General features: G+C 36.6%; 2 protein-coding genes across 2 annotated transcripts; both read left to right on the top strand.

The window, feature by feature from the left end:
* The first annotated feature begins 6,697 nt into the window (after positions 1 to 6,697).
* Positions 6,698 to 16,794, top strand: LOC109054782 (gelsolin-like). Its single transcript, XM_042758193.1, has 17 exons — positions 6,698 to 6,854; positions 8,662 to 8,847; positions 9,003 to 9,157; positions 9,929 to 10,089; positions 10,198 to 10,348; positions 11,686 to 11,775; positions 11,873 to 12,005; positions 12,128 to 12,216; positions 12,304 to 12,519; positions 13,248 to 13,381; positions 13,507 to 13,597; positions 14,497 to 14,667; positions 14,780 to 14,954; positions 15,082 to 15,197; positions 15,290 to 15,367; positions 15,864 to 15,924; positions 16,110 to 16,794. Exons 2-17 carry the CDS (start codon positions 8,667 to 8,669, stop codon positions 16,268 to 16,270), a joined length of 2,163 nt encoding a protein of 720 aa, XP_042614127.1. The 5' UTR covers positions 6,698 to 6,854; positions 8,662 to 8,666; the 3' UTR covers positions 16,271 to 16,794.
* Positions 16,795 to 17,137: 343 nt separating this feature from the next.
* Positions 17,138 to 22,916, top strand: zgc:109982 (uncharacterized protein LOC553564 homolog). The gene is made up of 6 exons (XM_042758191.1): positions 17,138 to 17,548; positions 17,829 to 17,990; positions 19,710 to 19,889; positions 20,093 to 20,186; positions 20,491 to 20,674; positions 20,819 to 22,916. Exons 1-6 carry the CDS (start codon positions 17,452 to 17,454, stop codon positions 21,056 to 21,058), a joined length of 957 nt encoding a protein of 318 aa, XP_042614125.1. The 5' UTR covers positions 17,138 to 17,451; the 3' UTR covers positions 21,059 to 22,916.
* Positions 22,917 to 23,168: the final 252 nt, after the last annotated feature.

The raw sequence follows: 23,168 nt of genomic DNA, 5'->3' as shown, positions 1-23,168 counted from the left end.
AGAAATTTATTCATTGTGAAAGACTGCATTTAGAGTGGAGGAGAGCACTAAAGTATATCTGGTATACAACATCACAGCACACAATTATGGGATGTTTTGTTTATTATTATTATTATTATTATATTTTTTTTTTTTTTTTTGTTTTTATTGTATTTTGATTTTATTTATTTTTTGGGTGTACATTTTGTCAATTATATGCCTCTTACGTGTATTCCGTGGTGTCTTTTTTAACCTTTTTTTTTTTTTTTTTTTTTTTTACATTTTTAATTAATTAATTTAATTTAAATAATAGATATATCATTCAAACATTTTCTTAATTAACCTCACAATTGCTGGGGGACCTGTGTCCTGCCTCACACATCCACTTAAAATGACCACGGCCAAGTAGATGTAGCGAATAGTTTGATCAGAGAAGCATTAACATTTGTTTGCAAATACCATGTTACACGTCTATGCTTCATTACGTTTTGAGTTTTGTCTTCCTTGTCTTGTGACCTAGTTTTCCTAAGTTGTTTGATTAGTTATCATGTCCACCTGATGTCAATTAATGAACTCGTTATTTCCCTTTGTTTGCCTTGTGTATTTACGCCCTGTGTTATCTCCTTCTGTTTGTCTGTGTTTGAAAGGTTGTTGTTAGTGGCTTTCCTGAGTTTATGTAGTTTAAAGTTTGTCCTTTGGAGTATGCATGTTTCTATACTAATACGTGACAACCACTTGGATTTTTTTTAATTTTTATTATTATTAAATATGATGACATTATACATAAGTGGGGGCTTAAGTGTCCAAATGCTCTTTGGGGCCAGTTTATGAGTCTGTTTGTTGACTTTGTAATTTCTACTTCTAGTCAAGACTCAGAATGACTGCTATGTGGCCATTACTAAATGCCCCAGACAACTCTAAATTATAAACCCAAGGCACTTTGGTTATGTGACTTTATATGATCACAATCAGGCTGTTGTAGCATGTTTTTTTTTTTTTTTAAATTAGATGCACAATTGTTCTGTTCTGTCCAAGAAAAGAGATGTCATGCTCTCTTAGGAGCACAGGACTTGTGTCTCTCAGATTAGCATCAAAACAAACCACACAATCTGTTATATAAGCAGCTTTTCCCAGCCTGTTTGATAACTGTTTACATTAAGTTAGTATGGTTTGCTTTGTTGTAAACAGACTGCAATGCATTGTAATAGTTACATTATTCAAAGATGTTTTGGTAAAGAGCAAGTACGATCCTGTTTTGCTTGACAGAACACCTCAAATAAAGATTGATGAAACTTTAGTGTGTCCCTAGTTTGCCTTTTCTAGTCCTAGCTGATTGAAGCACATTATCTGTTTGCACGTTTGAATGGCAGTCGTGTGAGTGAGACGTGGCAGGAGAGTAGCTCTGGTGGCATTAGCATGGCTGTGCCGTAAGATCCCAGAAGTCAGCACCAGGAAATGAAAGTGCTGGAGCATCTGTTGGCCATTCAGCACACGTGTTGCTCCCAAATCTCTTCGAGATCCACGTTCACAAGGACACAGGGAACTTGAGAAATGTACAGGTCAGCCATTAGTGGTTCAGATGGACTGATATATGGAAGGTCATTTTTGTCTCATATTTATGGTAAACTTTTCTTTTACATGAAATGGATAATATAACTATCGAATCTACAGTACAGTGGCAGTATGAGACATGGTCAGGGTTTTTTTTTGTGTTTTTTGTTTTTTGGAATGCTGTGATGTTTGGGAAGGGGAGCCAGAGTAAATTTCCATTGGCGCAGGAACAAATCCAGAGCTGCAGAGAGAATAAAGGCTCTCTTCGGGGATTCACATCCAACCCTTCCAAAAGCTTTAATGAAATGGGACATTTAGTCAGTTCACAGGCCAATTTGTGATGTAATAATGTTAAATTGGTACATCTACCAAGATTTAAAATTATTTTGAAACAGCATCCATCAGACTTTGTTTGGAATTGTTGGATAATCGTATAAAGCTTATAGTGCTGGATTTATCCACATTCCTGATGGCACACTCCTCCGCTCGAAGACAATAGCTCTATATCCCTGTCTTTTGTTGCATGAGCACTAAAGCACAGTTTTGTATTTGTGAATTTGTGCATGAAAGAGGTTTGTTTAAATTTTCACAATTGGAGTGTGTTACTGACCACTTCTGGAGGTGTATGTGTGTGTGTGTGTGTGTGTGTGTGTGTGTGTGTGTGTGTGTGTGTGTGTGTACATACACGTGTGAAAGCGTGTGTGCAGGTATGTGTTTCTGTGTGTGCAGGATTGTGTGTTAAGGGCATGTGTGTTTAATAGGCAGACAATAGCAGAAAATGCTGAGGTTGCGGTGAGGGGTTTAGGGATTCTACAGCCCTCCCCCAGTCATGAGAGGGTCTACGCAGGTGCACTCAATCCTCTGCCTAACAGCCATGTGACAACTAACACATACAGACCCACCAAATCACTTACTGCCATACAGTGGGGTCTACCACATTACTGTTTATTATATCACGAATTTCTAATTGAAAAATGTAAAAATATTCAGGACATTGTAACAGTAATAAGTTGAGAAAATACTTTAACTATGGTCAAATATAAATTACCAACTGAAACAATGCAGGAAGACTTTTCAACTTCTGTGACAACAGGTTTTCAAACATTTTTCATTACAAAGCTGGTTTAATTCTGTAATCATTGGTCCATAAAAATGATGGAAATTAAACAAATGTGAAAATTAAGCATAACTGGTTTGGCACACACTGTGTACCCAAATGCATGTTAAACTCGCAGCACATGCAGTTCACTTGCTGTATTTTCTGTAAACATAGCTGCTATGAGATGCTGAATAGACTGTACCATTAGCTGGCTGTGTTTGAAAAAAAAAAAAAAAAAAAAGACTATTTACTTATTTATTTTCACACTGTGGTATATGTCAACTTGCTGGCAGATAAATGAGAGAGAGAAAAAGCACAGGTGTTACCAGTCTATCAACACCCTGCAAAAAAAAAAAAAAAAAATCTAAAACCGTCTTTACATTTTTTGGGAAAGATATATATATATATATACATTTAGAATACATTTTAGTAAGAAAACTATTACGTAATGAATCATGTTTTGTACACGATTTGTACATGATTTTGCACATTCGCACAGTTAGTGAATGTTTCAGGAAATGGAAAAACTAAAAACAATAACCTAAAATCTGGTAAAGTTGCTACGAAATAGTTAGTATTCTGCATTATTTCTATTTCTATAATAGCATGTGCAATGAAAAAGTATTTACATTTTTTAAATTAGAAAATTATGTTATTAATATATTACATATAATATATTACATTACAAAATACACATTTTCGACATTCACATTTAACATTCAGACATTATTGCTGTCAAGTCTGCTATTTAGTGATACAATGGGCAACATACTATACTAAAAATTGCAGCTATACCTGTAGGTTTACTTTTATATGCAGCAGCTGCTCTGTTGTTGTCATTGGAAACATTTGTTTGTGGCCGTGGTTAGAGAAAAGGGTTTGTATTATGGCACAACAAGCTTCAAGACACACTTGTAACAGCTTCCATAATCAGGAAGTTACGACAATATTTCTAAAACCTGATCTTGATACGCATTCATTACTTCAGAGATGTGGTTTTATCTTGTGTTTCTCCATATTATTCAAGATAGGCAGCGATGTGTTTCAACACTGAAATATTAAGAAATGACTTTCATAGTTTTACATAGTTTCTGTATTAAACAGTACATTTTAAACCTTTGATAATCTAAACAAAGACTTTGCTAAATATTAAAGTGTTTTAATATAGTTTGAAAAGATGCATAAATTTTTACACAAATAAAGACCCTCAGTTGTGGTGCCATTTCCACCACAACCAACAGTTGTGTTATCAATGCCTTTTTTAAAAGTTAGTGTACTTGGTTACCAATGAAGACAATATGCAAAACTTGCATATTTAAAATATATATTTAGGACACACAAAATGCTAGCTAATAAGTTAAAAATCTCAAATAAGTCCAAAATAATTGCATGTTTAAATGAATAGTAGTTAACCCAAGAGTGAAAATTTGCTAAATATTTAGTATTTTAATCACACTAAGGCCATCCAAGTTGTAGATGAGTTTGTTTCATCATTCAAACAGATCTGGAGAAATGTTACATTACACCTCTTGCTCAACTATGGATCCTCTGCAGTGAGTGGGGGCCATCAGAATGTTTTGGACTGTTTTCACTTGTAAATGGTGCTTGATCTGTGCATATTTCTCTTCTGATTCAAATGAGCCTGCTTTTTCACTGGAAAAAGTAATATTGTAAGTAGATGACTCATGTTAGCTGAGAGCAACACTTTGAAGTCAACAGTTTAAAGTCTTAATGATGAATTTGTTTATATTACTATTTGCTTCACAAGGTGTTAAAGTGATACTCCACCCCAAAATGAAAATTCTGTCATTAATCACTTACCCCCACCGGGATGCGCCACAAGGATGCGCTGTTTTCTTTCAAATCAAAGCTAAATACACGTAGAAACAGTGCATCCTTGTGGCGCGGATGATACAGAAGAGCATACACAGCATACAGTGATATGGAGAGACACAGAGGAGACCATTGTCAAAGGAATTGTTGAATAAAGTCATTATTTTTGTTTTCTTCGCTTACAAAAAGTGTTCCCGTCGCTTCATATAACCCAGATTGCACGTCTGATGGCAGATGGAGTATTCTGATGATGACTTTCATACCTTTTATGAACCTTGACACTGCTATTTACTTGGCAGTCTATGGGACAGTCACAGGCCTCCCGGTTTTCATCCAAAATATCTTAAATTGTGTTCCGAAGACGAACAAAGCTTTTATGAGTTTGGAACGACATGGGGGTAAGTGATTAATGACAAAATTTTAATTTTGGGGTGGAGTATCCCTTTAATTGATGGAGTCATGTCGATTCCTTTGGATTATTGTGATTCTTTTATAATATTTGTTGTTTGTTCAGAATGGCAACAATTGCAGAATTGTCAGGTTACAAATTACATAAACTAGTGAGAGTATGAAAAGGTTAGAGAGTCAAGTGTTCCAAATGTGCCCATAGTGCCCATAGATTTATTCCAAAGCATAACATTGAGCACAAGTTAATGCAATGGAAAATGGCTATCGACAGTTGGGGAAACACCACTATAAAACTAAGTTTAGCACAGAGAGCCTGTGACTCTGACTCACTCTGACTCACTCACTCCACTCCGTCTCACTGTTATTTTCTCATAACAGGCCTTCGTGTTTTAAATGCACAGGCATTGTTCTGAGCAAATCTTTGGGCGGATTTCACTCTGAGAAATGCACCTATGCTTTCTTTGCCCTTCATTTGATGGATTGCCTGAGAAATCCTGCTTGGTAGCTTGATAAGCCAAAGGCATATTCAAACAAAGCAGTGCGCTCATGGCATTACATGGTGGATCTGTTGAGAATATTAAATAGAAAGCTTGGACGCTCCTTATAGGCTGGTGTCTTGATAGAATATTCTCTAGAATATTACAGCAAATCTTACAGTCTTTGTGTTGCCAAAGGTTTCTGCCAGTTTTTGTGAGGCAGATTCTCAGGTCTGCAGGTATAGTAGAGCTCAGAGAAAATTCTGAGATTGAAATGACATTGGAGAGCCATAGGGCTGGGTGGAGCAGTGTAGGGAAATGCAAGATCAGGGAATGGCGGCACAAATATTCAGAGAGCGTTACGGAGGGAATGACTGACACGGGGAGGACAGAATTGTTAGCTGAACTGTGAATCTAATGTGCATGAAGCACAAACAAATAGACCTGACTGGAGGTATAATTACATTAAAGGTGTGGTCTCACTTTCACCAAGAACAGAATGCCACCTCACTGGAAATGTGATCTTTATGAGCTTAACCTTAAATGTGGGAACAACGCTTTACTTGAATGACCAACTGCAAAAATAATGTTGAATGATACTGTACAATGAATGCATAACACACATTATGTCAATAAATAGTGGTGAACACCTTTCTTTGTCCCTTGTATGCATTAAAATGTTTGTCATTTGTTATTTTTACACAGTCTTTTGAGACATTTACCCTTCTGTACCTCAGATTCACATTATTACACTCATTTGATTATGAATAATGCATTTTAGATGCAATACAAAAGAAAAAAAAAACATTTTATCTATGCCTATGAACTATTTAATGTGTTGAACATTTTGTGCCTACAGACATGGATTTGTGTATTGTACAGCTCTATCATTTATGAGGATGTTGAAATATGCTGAATATGAAATACTTTTAGGAAGCTGACGTGTTCTGCAGTTGTGCATCTAACAGTTTTTCAAAATAGCATTTTGCGAATTATTTTGTATTTACTTTTAGTAGCATATCTTCTCATACTAAATGTACATTTTAAATAATAAAAACAAGCTAATAAATAGCAAACTAAGTAATTAAATAAATAAGACCAGTCATATTTGCTAAAAACATACAAATATATATGCATTTTAAATGTATGCATCAACTACTCGTTTTTATATATTTATTGTTTAAGTATAGTATTAGTTTTTATAATGCATTTCATTATATTAATACATTTTGCACTGTTCTATGCTTGTATGCTGGTTTTGGGGGAGTGGAATAAATATGTGCCATAAAGTTGCACAATGTGGGTTTTAGAGTAGCCTCAGGGGGAAGAGAAACAGAGAGCCTCATTGGCTGAGGACTCACATCTGCCTCTTTCCTGAAAAAACGGCAGATCGTTTAAAGTCGGTTCGCATCGATTGAAACTTGTGAAACTGAGTTCTGGACTAAACCAGGAGCAGCTTCTCAAACCAGAGTCTTCATCGCCCTCTGTGCATTTCAGTGACCACGAAGGTAGGAAAACTAAACTCCCTTCAGTCTCGTACTTCACTGAGTCTCCTAAAAACTTTTTTTTTTTTTTTTTTTTTTTTGTATTTGGGTTATCACTTTACATCTGTTATTTTCTGGCGTCTTTCTTTTTGGTTTGTTTGCAGGGGATGTTGGTAGCGGATTTGAGTACTTCGTTTGCCTTTAATAGATTATCCAGATCTCCGCTTTATTACGGAACGGGAAGAACAGGAAATAATAGTTTCATTATAATTGTAGAGGTGGAGTCTATAGCTGCAGACGGCTTTTATAGTATTGCAAACCTTTATCTATATTTACAAGCATAGTTGGTATTATTCTTTTGTGCTTTGCATGCATTTGTGATCATTCCCACTTTTAGAGCATAAAATTATTCACGTTTAAATGATCTGAATCGCCAAAAAAATAAAATAAAATAAAATAAAATAAAGTACGCTGATTGTGCATGTTATTTAACTGAAAATGTTAAAAGGTCTTATTTAATTGATTTGTTTCTTTAAAATCCTGGCTAGAACTTTAATATATGGGCGTGTCCATTCAGACACGGACGCGAAGTCCTTACTTGAATTACCATGGTAACCATACTGCACATCAAAATATTTAGGCATAGCTTTAAGTTTAAGAGTTTCAGCCTCGTCTAAATCAATTCTAAATGGTTTAAAGGTGTAATTAACTAACTGCAGGGTGTAGGCTACACCACTTTGATTTTGCTTAAAGACAAAGTTAATTTAGAATTAAATTATAAATAATAAATTAGATGATAGATAGATAGATAGATAGATAGATAGATAGATAGATAGATATGTAATCTAGCTTTATGTTATATTTTATAGTTTATGGTAAATCGCACTGTCAGGTATTTGTTCTAATACTACTGAATCTGTAAATGGTAGATCTCATGCACATGCAAAGTGTTTTTATTTTGCATAAAATGATTTCCTGGTAAACTCAAAGGAACGGGGCACGTATTTCTGCCCACAGCTGTAGGACTAATCATGCAGCATGACTCATTTGTTGACATCCCCATCCGGCTGGGCTGCACCCACCTTATACTTCAACTGCGGAATTAATAACAGCCATATGAAAGTGAAAGTGATGTGACATACAGCCAAATATGGTGACCCATACTCAGAATTCGTGCTCTGCATTTAACCCATCCAAAGTGCACACACACAGCAGTGAACACACACCTGGAGCACTGGGCAGCCATTTATGCTGCGGCGCCCGGGGAGCAGTTGGGGGTTCGGCACCTCAGTTGTGGTATTGCCGGTCTGAGACTCAAACCCACAACCTTAGGGTTAGGAGTCAAACTCTCTGACCATTAGGCCAAGACTTCCCCACATTCATCATATCATCAAATATCATCATATCTAGCAGCCTAATCATACAAAAATTTTTCATATGACTTGAAAATGCTGTTAAATGCTCACTAATGAGGGTACAGTAATGCAGGGAGCATATAAACAGTCTCATATTGTCATCCAGGAATAAATGCATCTGATGCTTTCTGTATTCCTGTTTTCCTTATATTTAAATAAAATTGGATGCCACTGTGTTATAGTTTTTTTTTTTATATATATATTTAGTAGATGAAGAAACCTTAGTCTTTGGTTTCTTTAATTTTAATGTTAGCAAATAATAAGAAAATTTGCTATTACAATATAAGATCCATTTTGCACAAAATCCATTGTGGACCTTGTTTATCATTCTTCCAGTAGTTTTCACCTTCAGATCATTACGTCTTTGAATAGTATGGAATTTCATATTTCAGCCACAGTATTTTTGTATGTTCCAGGAATCATGGTTTTCCATAAGGAGTTCCAGAATGCAGGCAAGGAGCCTGGTCTGCAGATTTGGAGGATAGAGAAGATGGATCTGAAACCTGTCCCCAAACAGCTCCAAGGAAACTTCTTCACTGGAGATGCCTATGTTGTCCTTTACACCACTTCTGCTCCATCCTACAACGTCCACATGTGGTTGGGTGAGTGAAAATAACCACGTTTACAATTCAGTCCCCTTTCAAAGATGTGGCACTGTTGATTTTTTTTCTTGTCAGATATGTAGGCTTAAATAAGGCACACCCTGACACTGTTTATTTTAAATATTTGCATTACTCTTGGTCTATTTAAACTGCAGGTAATGAGTGCTCTCAGGATGAAGGTGGAGCTGCTGCCATCTTTTCTATGCAGCTGGACGATCATCTGGGTGGAGCACCAGTCCAGTACCGTGAGGTTCAGAACAATGAATCTGTCACCTTCCTTGGCTACTTTAAAACTGGAATTAAGTACAAGGTAATAATGCTTACAGAGGACTGAATGAAAAATAATGTTGCTAAATCTGACAAAATCATATTATTGTGTTTTGTGTCAATAATATGCTGTCAGATGAATACGATTTAATTCCTGCATCACGATACATTACATTTCAGTAATTTATACAATTAAAGCCTCTTTGATTTTTGAAAGATAAAAAGAGATAATGGGTAAAATTTCTAAATTAGGGTTTTAGGATCTGTAAAAGTTTAACAATCTGTCATTGAATCATATATTGATGGACCGCTAATCTAAAAAAAAGAAAAATAATGTGGATTTGTCAACATCAATGTGTATGGTGGCTACGGCCCTGGATAGTAGTTATTATAGTCCCCGATTACAAATATACTTTTCCCCTCAGATAACAAATGTGTTTCTGTAGAAAGGTGTCCATCAAAAAACACATTCAAATCAGTAGTGGAAACTTCCTGAATGATTTTCCCTTGCAAATTTTATAGTATGTTGTGGCAGGTTTAATGCATGTTTTGTCTGAGATGATTTTAATAATTTAAAAATAAGAATTAATCCACCAGAACATATCACAGTGTATTGCTGTGATGAATATTTCTCAGCTCCCTTTCACTTATGTGCAATTTTCCCTCTCAGATTAAATGCATTTTACTTTTTAGGATAATCTCATCTGCAATTAATTTTTGTGTATCATGAGAAAATCTTTTTTTATTTTAGCTGTAATTCCAGACATTTTGGTGTATTTTGTTCAATGGCAGATTTTCTTTCCCCCCTACAAAGCAAGGTGGTGTGGCCTCTGGATTCCAGCATGTAGTGACTAATGAAATGGATGTGAAGCGTCTGCTTCACATTAAGGGACGACGTGCCATTCGTGCCACAGAGGTGAATATGTCTTGGGCCAGCTTCAATCGCGGAGACTGCTTCATCATTGATCTTGGCAAGGTCAGAAACACATGGGTGACGCAAAAAATTAATTTGAGAATGTCTTTACTTCTGTCCTTTTGAGAAATCCAAAATTCACAACCTCACAAATCATAATCTGATTTTCCGGACATCTACCAATGGTGTGGGAGTGAGTGCAACCGTTTTGAGCGGTTGAAAGCCTCCGAGGTGGCTATTGGCATCCGTGATAATGAGAGAAATGGGCGTGCCAGTCTGCAAATGGTTGAGGATGGTACTGAGCCAGAGGCTGTCCTCGCTGTAAGTATTATCATCTTCTACAAAACAAAAAAATGAATTATGTTGCAAGTTTAAACGTGCAGTGCTAAAGAATAAGCATGTCTTTGGTTTTGCTGTGAAGTGAAATGAAAAGTAATTGGTTCAGTGCTGGCACGCCTCAGTGAGGTGTTTATTTAATGGAACAAATAAAAGACAGGAAAAGAGTGAGACCAGCAACAGAACAGCACTGATTTTCTTTATCAGTTGTTCTGGGTTTTTAAGTTGTAAACCACCTGAGCTCCCTCAAAAACACAGTATACAGTTGTTACATTGTTACTATAAACTGGTAGAAAATCACACTATGGACACTCTTTTTTTTCTAAATTCACATTCATGCATTTGGTAAATGCTTTTATACAAAGCAAATTAAATATGGTTTGAGGTAATTGTTTGTTGATTTTGTTCATTACAATGTTATTTATTTTTAGTGATTAAGAAATGTGGCTCATAGCATGTGATTGATTTCATTGTGAACAGTTCACCCATGCATGTTTCTTTTCTTTTCTTTACTTTTCTTTTCTTTTCTTTTCTTTTCTTTTCTTTTCTTTTCTTTTCTTTTCTTTTCTTTTCTTTTCTTTTCTTTTCTTTTCTTTTCTTTTCTTTTCTTTTTTTTGACCTTGTAATTTTCATTTAAAATGCCATAACTCAATCTTCCAGTGAACCAACTTCTTTCTTACAATTAACTGCAAGCTCACATTCAGATTTGCCTCCATCCAATCAACAACAGATGGAGTCCTGGCCCTACATTTTTTCTTTTTGATGATCTAAGTTCAAACCTTTGCCTCATTACCTTAACATCATCTGTAGCTACCAATGGGTCATGGTTTGCCTGGTTAGCGTGATCCCATTAACTTCTGCTGTTAGATGCTTTAACCATCATCTTATACCAAAAACCAGAAGTGAGCTGAGCAACTGCCATTAAAATGAATGGGAATGCTAACAGATAGCTTTCTACAGATACTGTAGATACAGAAACATACACCAGTAATACAAACAAGCAATCATCACACACACACACACAAACACACAAAAATAATCATTCTCCGGGAACTGAACTCATGACCTTAGCATTGCTAGCACCATGCTCTATTCTAGTGTTTAAGGTACAGAAACACTAAAAGGAAGATGGATTTTGTCACAGTAAATATTAGTGAATCGAAAATATTTAATACAATAAGAGTTGAAATCAGCAAAGAAATAATCCCAGTTCATCTGGTTTTGATTTTGACTTTTTGCTTGAGTCTCTGCATTTTTGTGTCTTGGGTTGACCACTGCCATGGAAAAAACTGGTGGAAACTCTTATTGTGTTTTATTTTTAGGCTCTTGGGCCCAAGCCCAGCATCCCAGCAGGAAGTCCTGACGATGAGACGACTGATAGAAGCAATCAGAAAAAGGGCACACTCTACATGGTACATCTATATATCATGCTCACATCTATGAGTTACCAGGCCAGGAGCACTGTATCATGCTAATTGTGTGGCATTCATGGTGTTATGTATGGGTTAGGTATCTGATGCTGCAGGCTCTATGAAGACATCTCTGGTGGCCCAGAGTAGCCCTTTCAAACAAGAAATGCTCACTCCGACTGAGTGCTACATCCTGGACAATGGAGTGGACAGCAAGATCTTTCTTTGGAAAGGTATGGTCAAATTTTATTTTGGTGTCCTTGTATTTTATATATATATATATAATAATAATAAAGCTGCAGGGTGAAGTATGGATGCTTTTGACTTTATTGACAATTTCATCTTAACAACTCAGGACCAAACGCAAACACTGAAGAACGTAAGGCAGCCATGAAGGTAGCTGAGCAGTTTATCAAAGACAAGAACTACCCCAAAAACACACAGGTATCAGACCTTGAACTGGCACGTTAATGAAAAGTAAGTCAAGTGGAAGCCAAATTCTAACTAGTCTATCTAACTTTTTGTGACCAGATCCAGGTTATGCCAGCCGGAGGTGAGACCACACTGTTCAAGCAGTTCTTCAGTAACTGGAAGGATAAGGATCAAACCACAGGTCCAGGCCAGGCCTACAGCATTGGCCGCATTGCCAAAGTATCACAGGTTCCCTTTGATGCCTCCAGTCTGCACTCCAACAAAACAATGGCTGCCCAGCATGGTATGGTGGATGACGGATCTGGCAAGGTCCAGGTATAAAAATTGAAGCTAATAACACCAAAGACCATAGAGTTGTTCAGTCTAGTCCTAAAACTCAGAAGAGAATTAGCATTTTCAAGCCATGGGTTGCCTCGGGAATTGGTAATGGGTTTTTAGAATCCCTTTTTTGGATTTTGCTTGCAAAAAGGTTCATTGTCCATTGTCAGTAGTGTAGCAATATATGAAGCACACAAATTCAAGTCATATTCAAAGTGAGCAGCTTTCTGTTGGTCAACTAATTCTAATGAGCAACGTGAAGCCCTAATGGAATCTGTGTATGGAAGTCTTTCACGCTTACACAAAATACCATATTGCACAGAAGCTCTATTGAAATGACTCGGCTTCGACCATGAAAATTCAAAGGAAAATGCAAACTGTATCTTTGGTTAACATTTCTTAACAAAGCCTTCAAGTAATTTGTTCTACAACATATACTATACACAGTCATATATCAAACCTGATTTTTGCTATGTGCTAACTGCTAGGTTATTAAAAAATTACTACATAAAAAATTTGTCAAATTTTGTTGCAAGTTTTTAGTTGCTAATACTATTATAGCATATATTCTATGGTAACTACAAACTTATAAATGAAGCTCTATTCTAAAGACCCATTCAAACTGGCTGAACAGCCATAATTGCTAACAATTCAATAATGAGGTTGATTTTATTGTTAACTACAATGTTGCACTTAAATGAAGTCCATTGCTCCGACCTCGGCAGATATGGCGCGTAGAAGGTGGGGATAAAGTTCCTGTGGATCCTTCCAGCTATGGGCAGTTCTATGGAGGAGACTGTTACTTGATTCTCTACACCTATCGCCAGGGAAGCAGAGAGCAACACATTATCTACACCTGGTAAGTCAAGATAGCCACATGTTGACATGCTGGAAGGAACATGTGCTCATTAACCACCTGATTAGCCAATATTCTGTCAATATTTAATGGCCTACTTACAGTAAATGTATTCATTTTTATATCAGGCAAGGACTGAAGTGTACACAAGATGAGCTGGCTGCATCAGCTTTTCTAACAGTCAAGCTGGACGATTCCATGGGAGGTTCGCCTGTCCAGGTATTACCAAACACAAGCCTAGTTTCACTGTGTCTATGCCTGTTGATTATAATGAGGTTTTCTAGTTTGGTCATGCTGCTCATAAACTACATGTCTACATTTTAGGTGACCAGAGCAAGGGAATTCAAAAATAACTCCAAAATAGCCCGGCGCTTTTCATTTTGTTTCTCAGACATCTCTGTTTCTAGTGCACAGTATATTGGTCCCGTATGGGTTATCAATTGATATTAGAGATTAGGGCTGTGCAATTAATCGCATTCGATTGTCATGTGCATCTCGTCAGTAAAGCTGGTCCCGTGATTAGTATTAAAGGGTTAGTTCACCCAAAAATTTTAATTATGTCATTAATGACTCACCCTCATGTCGTTCCAAACCCGTAAGACCTCCGTTCATCTTTGGAACACAGTTTAAGATATTTTAGATTTAGTCTGAGAGCTTTCTGTCCCTCCATTGAAAATGTATGTACGGTATACTGTCCATGTCCAGAAAGGTAATAAAAACATCATCAAAGTAGTCCATGTGACATCAAAGGGTAGGTTAGAATTTGTTGAAGCATTGAAAATACATTTTGGTCCAAAAATAACTAAAATTACGACTTTATTCAGCATTGTCTTCTCTGCCGGGTCTGTTGTGAGCACGTTCACAACACTGCAGTGACGCTGCTGACGTACGACACTGCTGATGTGTTATCTTTGTTATTGGGCGCACCAGAAAACACGTCAGCAGCGTCATACGTCAGCAGCGTTGTGAACACACTGTGAATTGTGCATCTCAATTTTATAATGGATTTCTTTTTTTTATTCGTGTTGTCATGTGTAATATGATGCAGAGAAGAGCCTAGATTGTAGGAAATAAAAAGATCTACTTGATTTCGAATTCACTGTTATGTCGCTCTGCAGGTACGTGTTACTCAAGGCCAGGAGCCAGCTCATCTGATGAGTCTGTTCAAGGGGAAACCCATGATCATCCACAAGGGTGGGACTTCACGTAAAGGTGGTCAGAGTCAGACTGGCAGTACGCGCCTCTTCCATATCCGCCAGAGCTCCACCCGTGCAACACGTGCTGTGGAGGTCAGTGATGACGGCAGGCACATACTGATCACAATCAGCAATGACCATCAGGCAATAATCTTCTCTCTCTCTCTCTCTCTCTCTCTCTCTCTCTCTCTCTCTCTTCACCCAGGTGGAACCCACTGCATCTCAACTGAACACTAATGATGTGTTTGTGCTGAAGAGTCCTGGCGGCCTGTTTCTGTGGAAAGGAGTGGCTGCTTCTGAAGAAGAAATGGCTGCTGCTAAATATGCCGGAAGCTTCCTTGGAGGCAGTCCAACAGAAATTTCAGAGGGCAAAGAGCCGGGTGGGTGTCTCTCTTTTGTAAAAGTTCAAACATTGTAATTTATACAGTTAAAAGGCATTCCTAAACTAATCATGTTTCCTGTTATTTCTAACTGATTGGTACTTATCTGTATCTTTGCATCACTCAGCTGGGTTTTGGTCAGCTTTGGGTGGAAAGAAGGACTATCAAACCTCTAAAAGTCTGCAGAAGACTGTTAAACCTCCACGTCTCTTTGGATGCTCCAACAAGACTGGACGTCTAATCGTTAGTTAACATAAATGGAATTTGCAACTCATTTAAATTTATTTTTTAAATGAATGCAAACAGTTTACTATTCCTATCCTATTCCATTTCAGGCTGAGGAAGTGCCTGGAGATTTCACTCAGTCTGATTTGGCCACTGATGATGTCATGCTTCTGGATACCTGGGATCAGGTTAGCATCTGAAGTAATAATGACCTAGTCAACCTGAAATGATGTTTGCAACACACTTTACGTCCTTAATCTGATAAACTTCTGAGTGAAACAGGATTTTCGAGCAGAAAATTATGATGAGAATTTGCATTTATAATCATTTGACTGGTTCTTAAAAACTGGGTGTTACATACCAGAATGAAGCCCAGAATGAAGTTCAGTTATAGACCTTTGTCAGGGTAGCACATTTCACAAGAATGAAAACGAGGCTGTGAGGGATAGAAATACAGTACGTTCAGTGGATTGTACTGTTGTTTAAGAACATACCAATTGTTGACGTGCTGACAATGCTGCTTTCTGAAAAAAATAAAAAAATAAATAAATAAAACTGGCAATAGATACAAATGACATTAAACAGTTTTGAAAGTCGTGAAAATTATTTGATCGATGTCTATCCATCACAGCCTTGTCATCATTCCTTTCAAAAATTTCAGCTTTTTAAATCTTCTTTCTTTAGGTCTTTGTTTGGATTGGTAATGACGCCAATGAGGTAGAGCGGAATGGAGCAGATAAAATAGGTAAGTTAAGATGCTGAAGCACTAGCCACCTTTAAAAATGATATTTATCTGTTATATTTATACAGTTAAGGTACCAAAATGCAAACTAGAGCAGTCCATGTGTACCAATAATGGAGGATTACGATTACGAATTTGTCATTGAATGTAATTGTTGATTATTAATGTGCATGTTTCTTTGCTGTTAGCCAAAGATTATGTGGATTCTGACCCCTCTGGTCGCCGTGGCACCCCGGTCATCACTATAAAGCAAGGCTTTGAGCCTCCAACCTTCACTGGCTGGTTCCAGGCTTGGGACGCGAAGATGTGGGACACAGACCCACTGGATCGCATCCGTGCTCGTTTCTAAAAGCACACACATTCAGACACACAAAGCATTTAATACTTTTGAATAGCTTCCAGAATACGCACCTCTTGTGTTTCATGCATTGATGCTCTGAAAGGGATGCAGATGTGAACACAGGATGCAATAATGCTGCAATGTTTTTGCTACTTTCAATGACTGTTTGCCTTGTTATTCCTGTGCCTTTATTTTGCCTCTTTATACACTTAAACTCTTTTATATTTTCTTTTTATATACTTCTTGATTCCAGCGATGTTTTCACCTACATGGTCTTTATGATTTTTTAAAAGAAATGGAAATGGAAAATGTAGTTTTTTATTTTTTATAAGCAAGACAACATTTGTCTGTATTCGACAACTTAGTGCCAATGAATTGTTAAAAACTCTACATGTGTATTGATAATGCCTCATAAATAAGCCAATTCAATTATCTGAAAATATTTTGTAGTTTGCTAAATGTTTCTACAATTCTTCTTTTTATTATTATATGATTCCCCGTATATAATAATAATAATAAAAACTAATAAAATACTACTGAGTTACGTGTTTGTTGATGTGGGGTTGGTACATTTTTTTTAAATACTTTTATTATTCAGCATAATAATTATTCAGCAAGGATACATTAAATAGATAAAAAGTCGCAGTAAAGACTTTTACATCATTAAAAATTATATTTCATATTTTGTGCTGTAAATGCTGTTCTTTAACTTCCTATTCATCAAAGAATCCTGGAGAAGAAAAAAAATTATCACGTTTTGACAAAACTATCAATCTTCCCAACTGTTTTCAGCTGTGATAATAATAGAAATGTTACTTATTATTTGGTTAAGCTTATTAGAATGATATTTATATATGTTTGTTTATTTTTTTGATGGCATAATAAACTAAAAAAACAGCCTTTTGAATGATATGTAAATGATGTTGTGTTTTATCCGATATTTCTTTTAGATCACAGTGGTGTATAGACCTTGTGTCCCAGCAGTCTTAATGTTACATATTGCCCACCACATGTCTAGACTGGAGTGACACGTGGATCATTCTGCTGAGTCTTTATGCTTTGGATTAGACAGTGTTTTAGCTCATCTCTCAAGCTCTCACTCATTCTGTCTCCTTATCTTCTTTCCAGTTCTCCTTAGCCTTCATTTGCTTCTTGTTCTTTGTCTCACCGTATCATCAGAAAAAGCAGCCATGAATCAGAAGGTTGTACTGATCACTGGTTGCTCTTCTGGCATTGGATTGGCACTTGCGGTTCGTCTCGCCAAAGATGAGAAGAAGAGATTTATGGGTAAGGCCCATAAGTTATCAATAGTAGTATAATGGTGGGGTAAACCAAGTTTTTTGTTTAGTTTGCTTTTTGTAGTACTTTTTCTTCAAAAGATGCTATTTTCTGTTTATCAACAAAATGTCAAAAACCTAGATAGATTTCTATTTTCCACTATTACTGGTTGAAGACAATAAGTTCTTTTGTTACCACATGATGACTATGTTCTCCATCTGTTAGTTGAAATCACTTATTAGCAGACTAGTTCAAAGGAAAGTTCAGCTAAATGTTTTGGCTTTGGCAGTGTATGCGACCATGAGGAACCTGGCTAAAAGTGAAGCTCTGGTGGAGGCAGCAGGTCGTACATTGGGCAGGACCCTGGAGATCAAGCAGCTCGACGTGTGTGATGAGAAATCTATCAAAGCCTGTGTGGACAACCTGCCGATGCGCAGTGTTGACATTCTCAGTAAGTGTTTCCTAGATGAATTTCTTACATTAAAACACAAATGCAATGATTTAACTCTGTAGCCATAATATCTATTTTCCCTGCATACCATGCACAGATCGCTGTACGGTCATAATTGTAATACGCAGGGCTCTTTACACTGCCCTTAACCCCGGATTATCTTCATTCTAAACTATAGTGACCAGATTTCTGAAATGAAAACCAAGGACATTTCCTAGTTCAGTGAAATCTCACTTGTGATTATCTACAAATTATAAAAGGGGACAATATTAATATCACACTTAGTAATTACAATGATGTTTGAGGATCAAATTTACCTTAGTTTATTAATAGGCCTACAATTCACCAAAAAAAAAAGAAAAAAAAAATCAAACTGCGAAAAGTAAATTGTTACTATACTGCAAATAGTACACAGATCCAAATAAAGTAATTACAACTTTTCAAATTATTTTATTTTAAAGTAATTTTATGTTCATGCTTTTGGAAATGGATCTTTGCCATTCCTAATCAGGCTTATTATTTTGCATTTTAGGCTCATTTTGACTGCAAAGTATGTGCTTTCTAAAAATTTAATTGTTAAGGTGTAATTGTTTATTTTATTTTATTAACATTATTCATATCAGAGTTGTGATGGTGGAAGTTTCAGGACTTTTCAGGACTGTTTAATACTGTGTGCAAAACAATTCCGCAACCTTATCATACTTTGTTATAAAGAGCACAAACAGTATTACTTTATTTTAACATGCATAGTTTGTATGTGACTACCTCATAACGGAATCCAGGGTTATATTGTTTCACACTGTTCATAATTTACCAAGGGTTAATAATAATCCTGGGTATTTATAAACTAGCATTTCACACTGTACATTCTTAAACTTAAACGTTAACATGCTTATTTGAATATTTAAGGTGTACGTGTTATTAATTGAATGAACGCATAATGTGATGCTAGAGCCATTATGTAAACATAATATTTTTTACAGGGGTTTAGCAATAGGACAGTATGAAACGTCAGCTACTGAACACTCCGGATTAATTTAAACACTAAGTGAAGTTGCCTGTGAACAGTATGAAACATAAAGCAAGAAAACCCAGGATTCTATTTACCCGGGGTTTTAGAATGACACAAAGAAGCGTGAAAAGCCATAATATATTGTAATATGCTGTATAAACGGAAGTCCTGCTTTTAAAAGAGCCAGTCTGCATATCATATTGGCATAGAACAGCCTGAATTCTTTGTGGCATGGATATAACAAGAACCTGGGTAAATTAGAGATTCTGGTCTATGCAGACTTTATAACATAGTGCAGTTGCTGTACATTTGGCCATTAGAGTACATTCAGTCCACTGTTCTAACAAGAGTAGAAGCGAATTTGGGCTTCTGCTGCTGTAGTCTATCCATTTCAAGATTCAACATTTTGCATTCAGCATTGCTCTACTGCATAGCACTGTAACACAACATGATTCAGTTCCTTCCTGTTACCTTTAATCTGCCTGGCCATTAACCACAGATCTCTCAGAAGGTATCATTACACACACAATTGCTTCTTACTGGATGCGTTGTGAACTGTGCATGAAAATCCCAGCAGTTTATGAGATACAATCAAAAAGTACACAATGCTTTCAAAGTTGCAAATATGAAAACCGTAAAAAAAAAGGACAATATTCAAGGCTTGAATTTATCTAAGAATCACTACCCTTCGGTTCTCTGTGTTTCAGTTAGTAATGCTGGAATGGGAATGATTGGCCCCATTGAGTGTCAGACCATTGATGAGATGAAAACTGTCATGGACACTAACTTCTTTGGGCTTGTGCGACTCTTGAAGGAGATTCTGCCTGGTATGAAGAAGAGAAAAAGTGGCCACATAGTGGTAATCAGCAGTGTGATGGGGATTCAGGGTAAGTTGTTTAAATTGGACAACAACCAGCTTTAATTAATGCCTGGTTCTCTTAAGCTGATATTTGCATTTGAGCTCTTTATTACAGTGGGTGAAAGGTCCAACTTAGAGTACTTATAGGATTAACAACCATGACTAAAGGAGCTCTGAGAGGATTCAAACAGGGCTTACCATCTCTAATCACTGTCGTATTCATGTACACAGGTATTTTGTTTAATGACATTTATGCTGCTTCCAAGTTTGCTGTTGAAGGATTCTGTGAGAGTCTGGCAGTTCAAGCTTTGAGATTTAATCTGAAGTAAGTGATCGCACTAATACATAGGGGTCCAAGCATTGAATAGTCCCAAATACCCCACCTCACAGGAGTACGTTTACATTTATTCATTTGAGCATGAATCTAGACAGAGTGGACATGAACCACATTGCTTCATCTTTCCTATGGTAGCTTTTTTATGACTAGAACTACTCAAAGTTTACAAATTTAAAAGAGCTCAGTTTGCTTGTTTATGATAATATATTGCAGCAGTAATTTCATGATTTTAAAGCATTGTCCACCACATTTAAGTTGTAATTGTATGTATATTGTATTTGCATCTGTGCAGTATCAGCCTCATTGAACCAGGACCCGTCATCACAGAGTTTGAACGTAAGGTGTTTGAGGAAGGCGTGAAGATAGACCTCTCCAAAGCTGATAAAGTGACAGCAGATATGTTTACCAACATCTACTTGAAGAATTACAACCAGATATTCCAGAGTCTTGGACAAACTCCAGAGGATGTTGCAGAGGTACAACCCAGGGGCTTGAGAAATTTTCCAAAACATTTCATGCAGCATTTAATTTATTTCAGTCATCATCTTTCCAGTGTGGAATTGTTTTATTTTTTTTCTCTGAATGTCTAACAGTCCATATGTTGTTTCTTTTATAACCAGCACACATTCAAAATGATTACCATGGAGAACCCACCATTTCGGCATCAGACTAACAGTCTGTACACCCCCATGACCACCCTAAAATATGCAGATCCAAATGGTGACCTTCCCATTGAAACCTTCTACAAAATGGTGTTTGAACATGACAAGGTGTTCAATGCAAGTCTCAATTTCCTCAAGCTTCTGCGCTGGAGAAGCCGTAAAAGCTTCACTTTGGATAAAGACAAGAATGCCTCTTAAAGAATGTTCTGCTGGAGATCTGGGGGTATTCCAGAAAACAGGTTAAGCAAGGTAACTGGGTAAGTTTACCCAAAGTAAATGGACAACCTTAGCTTTCGGTTCCAAAAACTAGGTAACTTACAGGGTATGTAAATAGCCATACAGCAATTATATAATACTTTAAAATAATAGAAATATAATACTTTAAAATATTATTTTTAATATATATATAAAATATAATTTATAAATTGAAAATACAACTGACAAACACATCACACCATATCACAAATGTAGAAGTAATGTGGCGAAATCTGAAAAAATAAAAATAAATCTACGCGTACATGGCAGGGATGTCTAGTCTTTCTCCATGAGGGCTATTTTCTTGCAGAATTTAGTGCCAACACATCTGCCTAGAAATTACTAGTGATCCTGGAGACTTTTATTAGCTGGTGTGTTTAATTGGTGCTGAAGCTAAACCGGGGCCACTTTAAGGTGAGCCTCCAAGGTTAACAAAAAAGAAGTGTAGCGCTGTGTTACACTGGGGAGGAGACGAAGCTGTTTCTTAAAGGATGTCAATGGAGGCTTTCATATGCTGAATAAACTGCCTTTGTGAGGAAACAGCCTTTCACTTAATGAATTGACAACCTATTGGCTAATCTTCAACATTATTTACCAATAAATATTTATTTGGATTTATCTTTTTTTTTTTTTTTTTTTGATGCTAAAGTCACAGACTATTTTTATTTCTCTGTTAACTCTGACATCAATTCGATGATGTTTAGGAAATAATGTAGGGATCTCCAACAGTGCTCTTGGAGAGTTACTGTCTCGGGGTGCATTTCCCAAAAGCAACTATGGTCACAGAGTTCAAGGGAGCTTGAATTATCAAGTAACTCTGAACACCTTGATTAGCTGGTTCAGGTGTGTTTGAGCTGAACTCTGCAGGATGGTAGCTCTCTAGGAGCAGGTTGGAGACCCCTACGATAATGTGATCCTAGACGACTGTTATGCTTTTGCCAGTGGTAGAGATGCGGAGGTTAGTATCTCTTCAAAATAAAAGGAATATCTCTGGCTAAACTCTGCTGGATGGTAGCCCTTTAGGGGCAGGATGGGACACCCCTGGCCATAATACAGCTATAATATCTTTGCAACCAATAATATCATTTATTTTATCACTGAAAGTCACTGAAGTACAGCAGCCTCCGAAGAAAGAGGAAATAGAAAAAGAATGTGTTTAAAAAATAGGCTGCATAATAGACAGAGGTAGTGATGTGAGCTGCTTCTTAGCATTTGTTTTCATGGTGTTTCTTTCTTCAATTTGACACTCTGTTGAGAATGTATTTGTGTTCACTGTAAAGTCTGAGTTTTAAAACACCAGGCATCATACACTTGTTGACCTGTAAATGGTTACACAGAAACATAACTGAGCATTATTACCTGATTTTCAAGTGTGCCTCATTACTAAGAACATACTAGACAAATAAAAACAATTTGTTCTCAAGGAAAAATATCAGACATGTTTGATAACCTCCAGCTTGGTGGAATCATAGTCTGAAGCCCATCATAGTCTGTGCCCATCATACACTATGCAGTTTTCTGCAAAATCTGTCCACATTGACTGCTGAAAACTGGCCATCTAGCATCAGTGTCTCCAGACTGAAAAAAAATCTGGGCAAACATCTGGGTAAAATTCATTGTGTATTCCAGCCTTAACTCTAGACTGTGTTTCCAATAATCGCACACAAGTTAATCAACCATGAGTTCAGGATTTATATGACACAATAAAATTGTTTTCTGCAATACCTCTAAGGACAACTGACCTGTTCTGTTTAAGATCATTTCATTATATATGAATAAAGCAAATCTGCATAAAACAAAACATTGTACAGTCTTTCATTATAAATCACAGAGTTAGCTCAAAGTTTGCAAAATGTTCATAATAGTTCTGCTGTTATCTGTGCAGTGGTGTAAAAATTACCTAAAAGCCATACTCAAGTAAAAGTACAGACATCTTACCAGAAAATGTCTTTGGTAGAAGTTAAAGCCAACGTTAAGAATATTACTTGAGTAAAAGTCTTAAAGTATGTGATATTTATTGTACTTAAGTATGAAAAGTATTTTTTAATCCAAA

This window comes from Cyprinus carpio, chromosome A6 (genome assembly GCF_018340385.1).
Source record: "Cyprinus carpio isolate SPL01 chromosome A6, ASM1834038v1, whole genome shotgun sequence".
In the NCBI taxonomy this organism is placed as follows: Eukaryota; Metazoa; Chordata; class Actinopteri; order Cypriniformes; family Cyprinidae; genus Cyprinus; species Cyprinus carpio.
Note: the sequence above shows the minus strand (reverse complement) of the source record. Positions and strands in the feature narration are given on the sequence as shown.

What these genes read in the sequence shown, in the direction of transcription:
- LOC109054782 (XM_042758193.1), top strand. Translation starts at nt 8,667, where the DNA reads ATGGTTTTCCATAAGGAGTTCCAGAATGCAGGCAAGGAGCCTGGTCTG. An exon ending in GTGCAACACGTGCTGTGGAG is followed by an intron (nt 14,668 to 14,779) that starts GTCAGTGATGAC and finishes CTCTTCACCCAG; the next exon opens with GTGGAACCCACTGCATCTCA. An exon ending in TTCAGAGGGCAAAGAGCCGG is followed by an intron (nt 14,955 to 15,081) that starts GTGGGTGTCTCT and finishes TGCATCACTCAG; the next exon opens with CTGGGTTTTGGTCAGCTTTG.
- zgc:109982 (XM_042758191.1), top strand. Translation starts at nt 17,452, where the DNA reads ATGAATCAGAAGGTTGTACTGATCACTGGTTGCTCTTCTGGCATTGGA. An exon ending in GCGCAGTGTTGACATTCTCA is followed by an intron (nt 17,991 to 19,709) that starts GTAAGTGTTTCC and finishes TCTGTGTTTCAG; the next exon opens with TTAGTAATGCTGGAATGGGA. An exon ending in CTCCAGAGGATGTTGCAGAG is followed by an intron (nt 20,675 to 20,818) that starts GTACAACCCAGG and finishes TTTTATAACCAG; the next exon opens with CACACATTCAAAATGATTAC.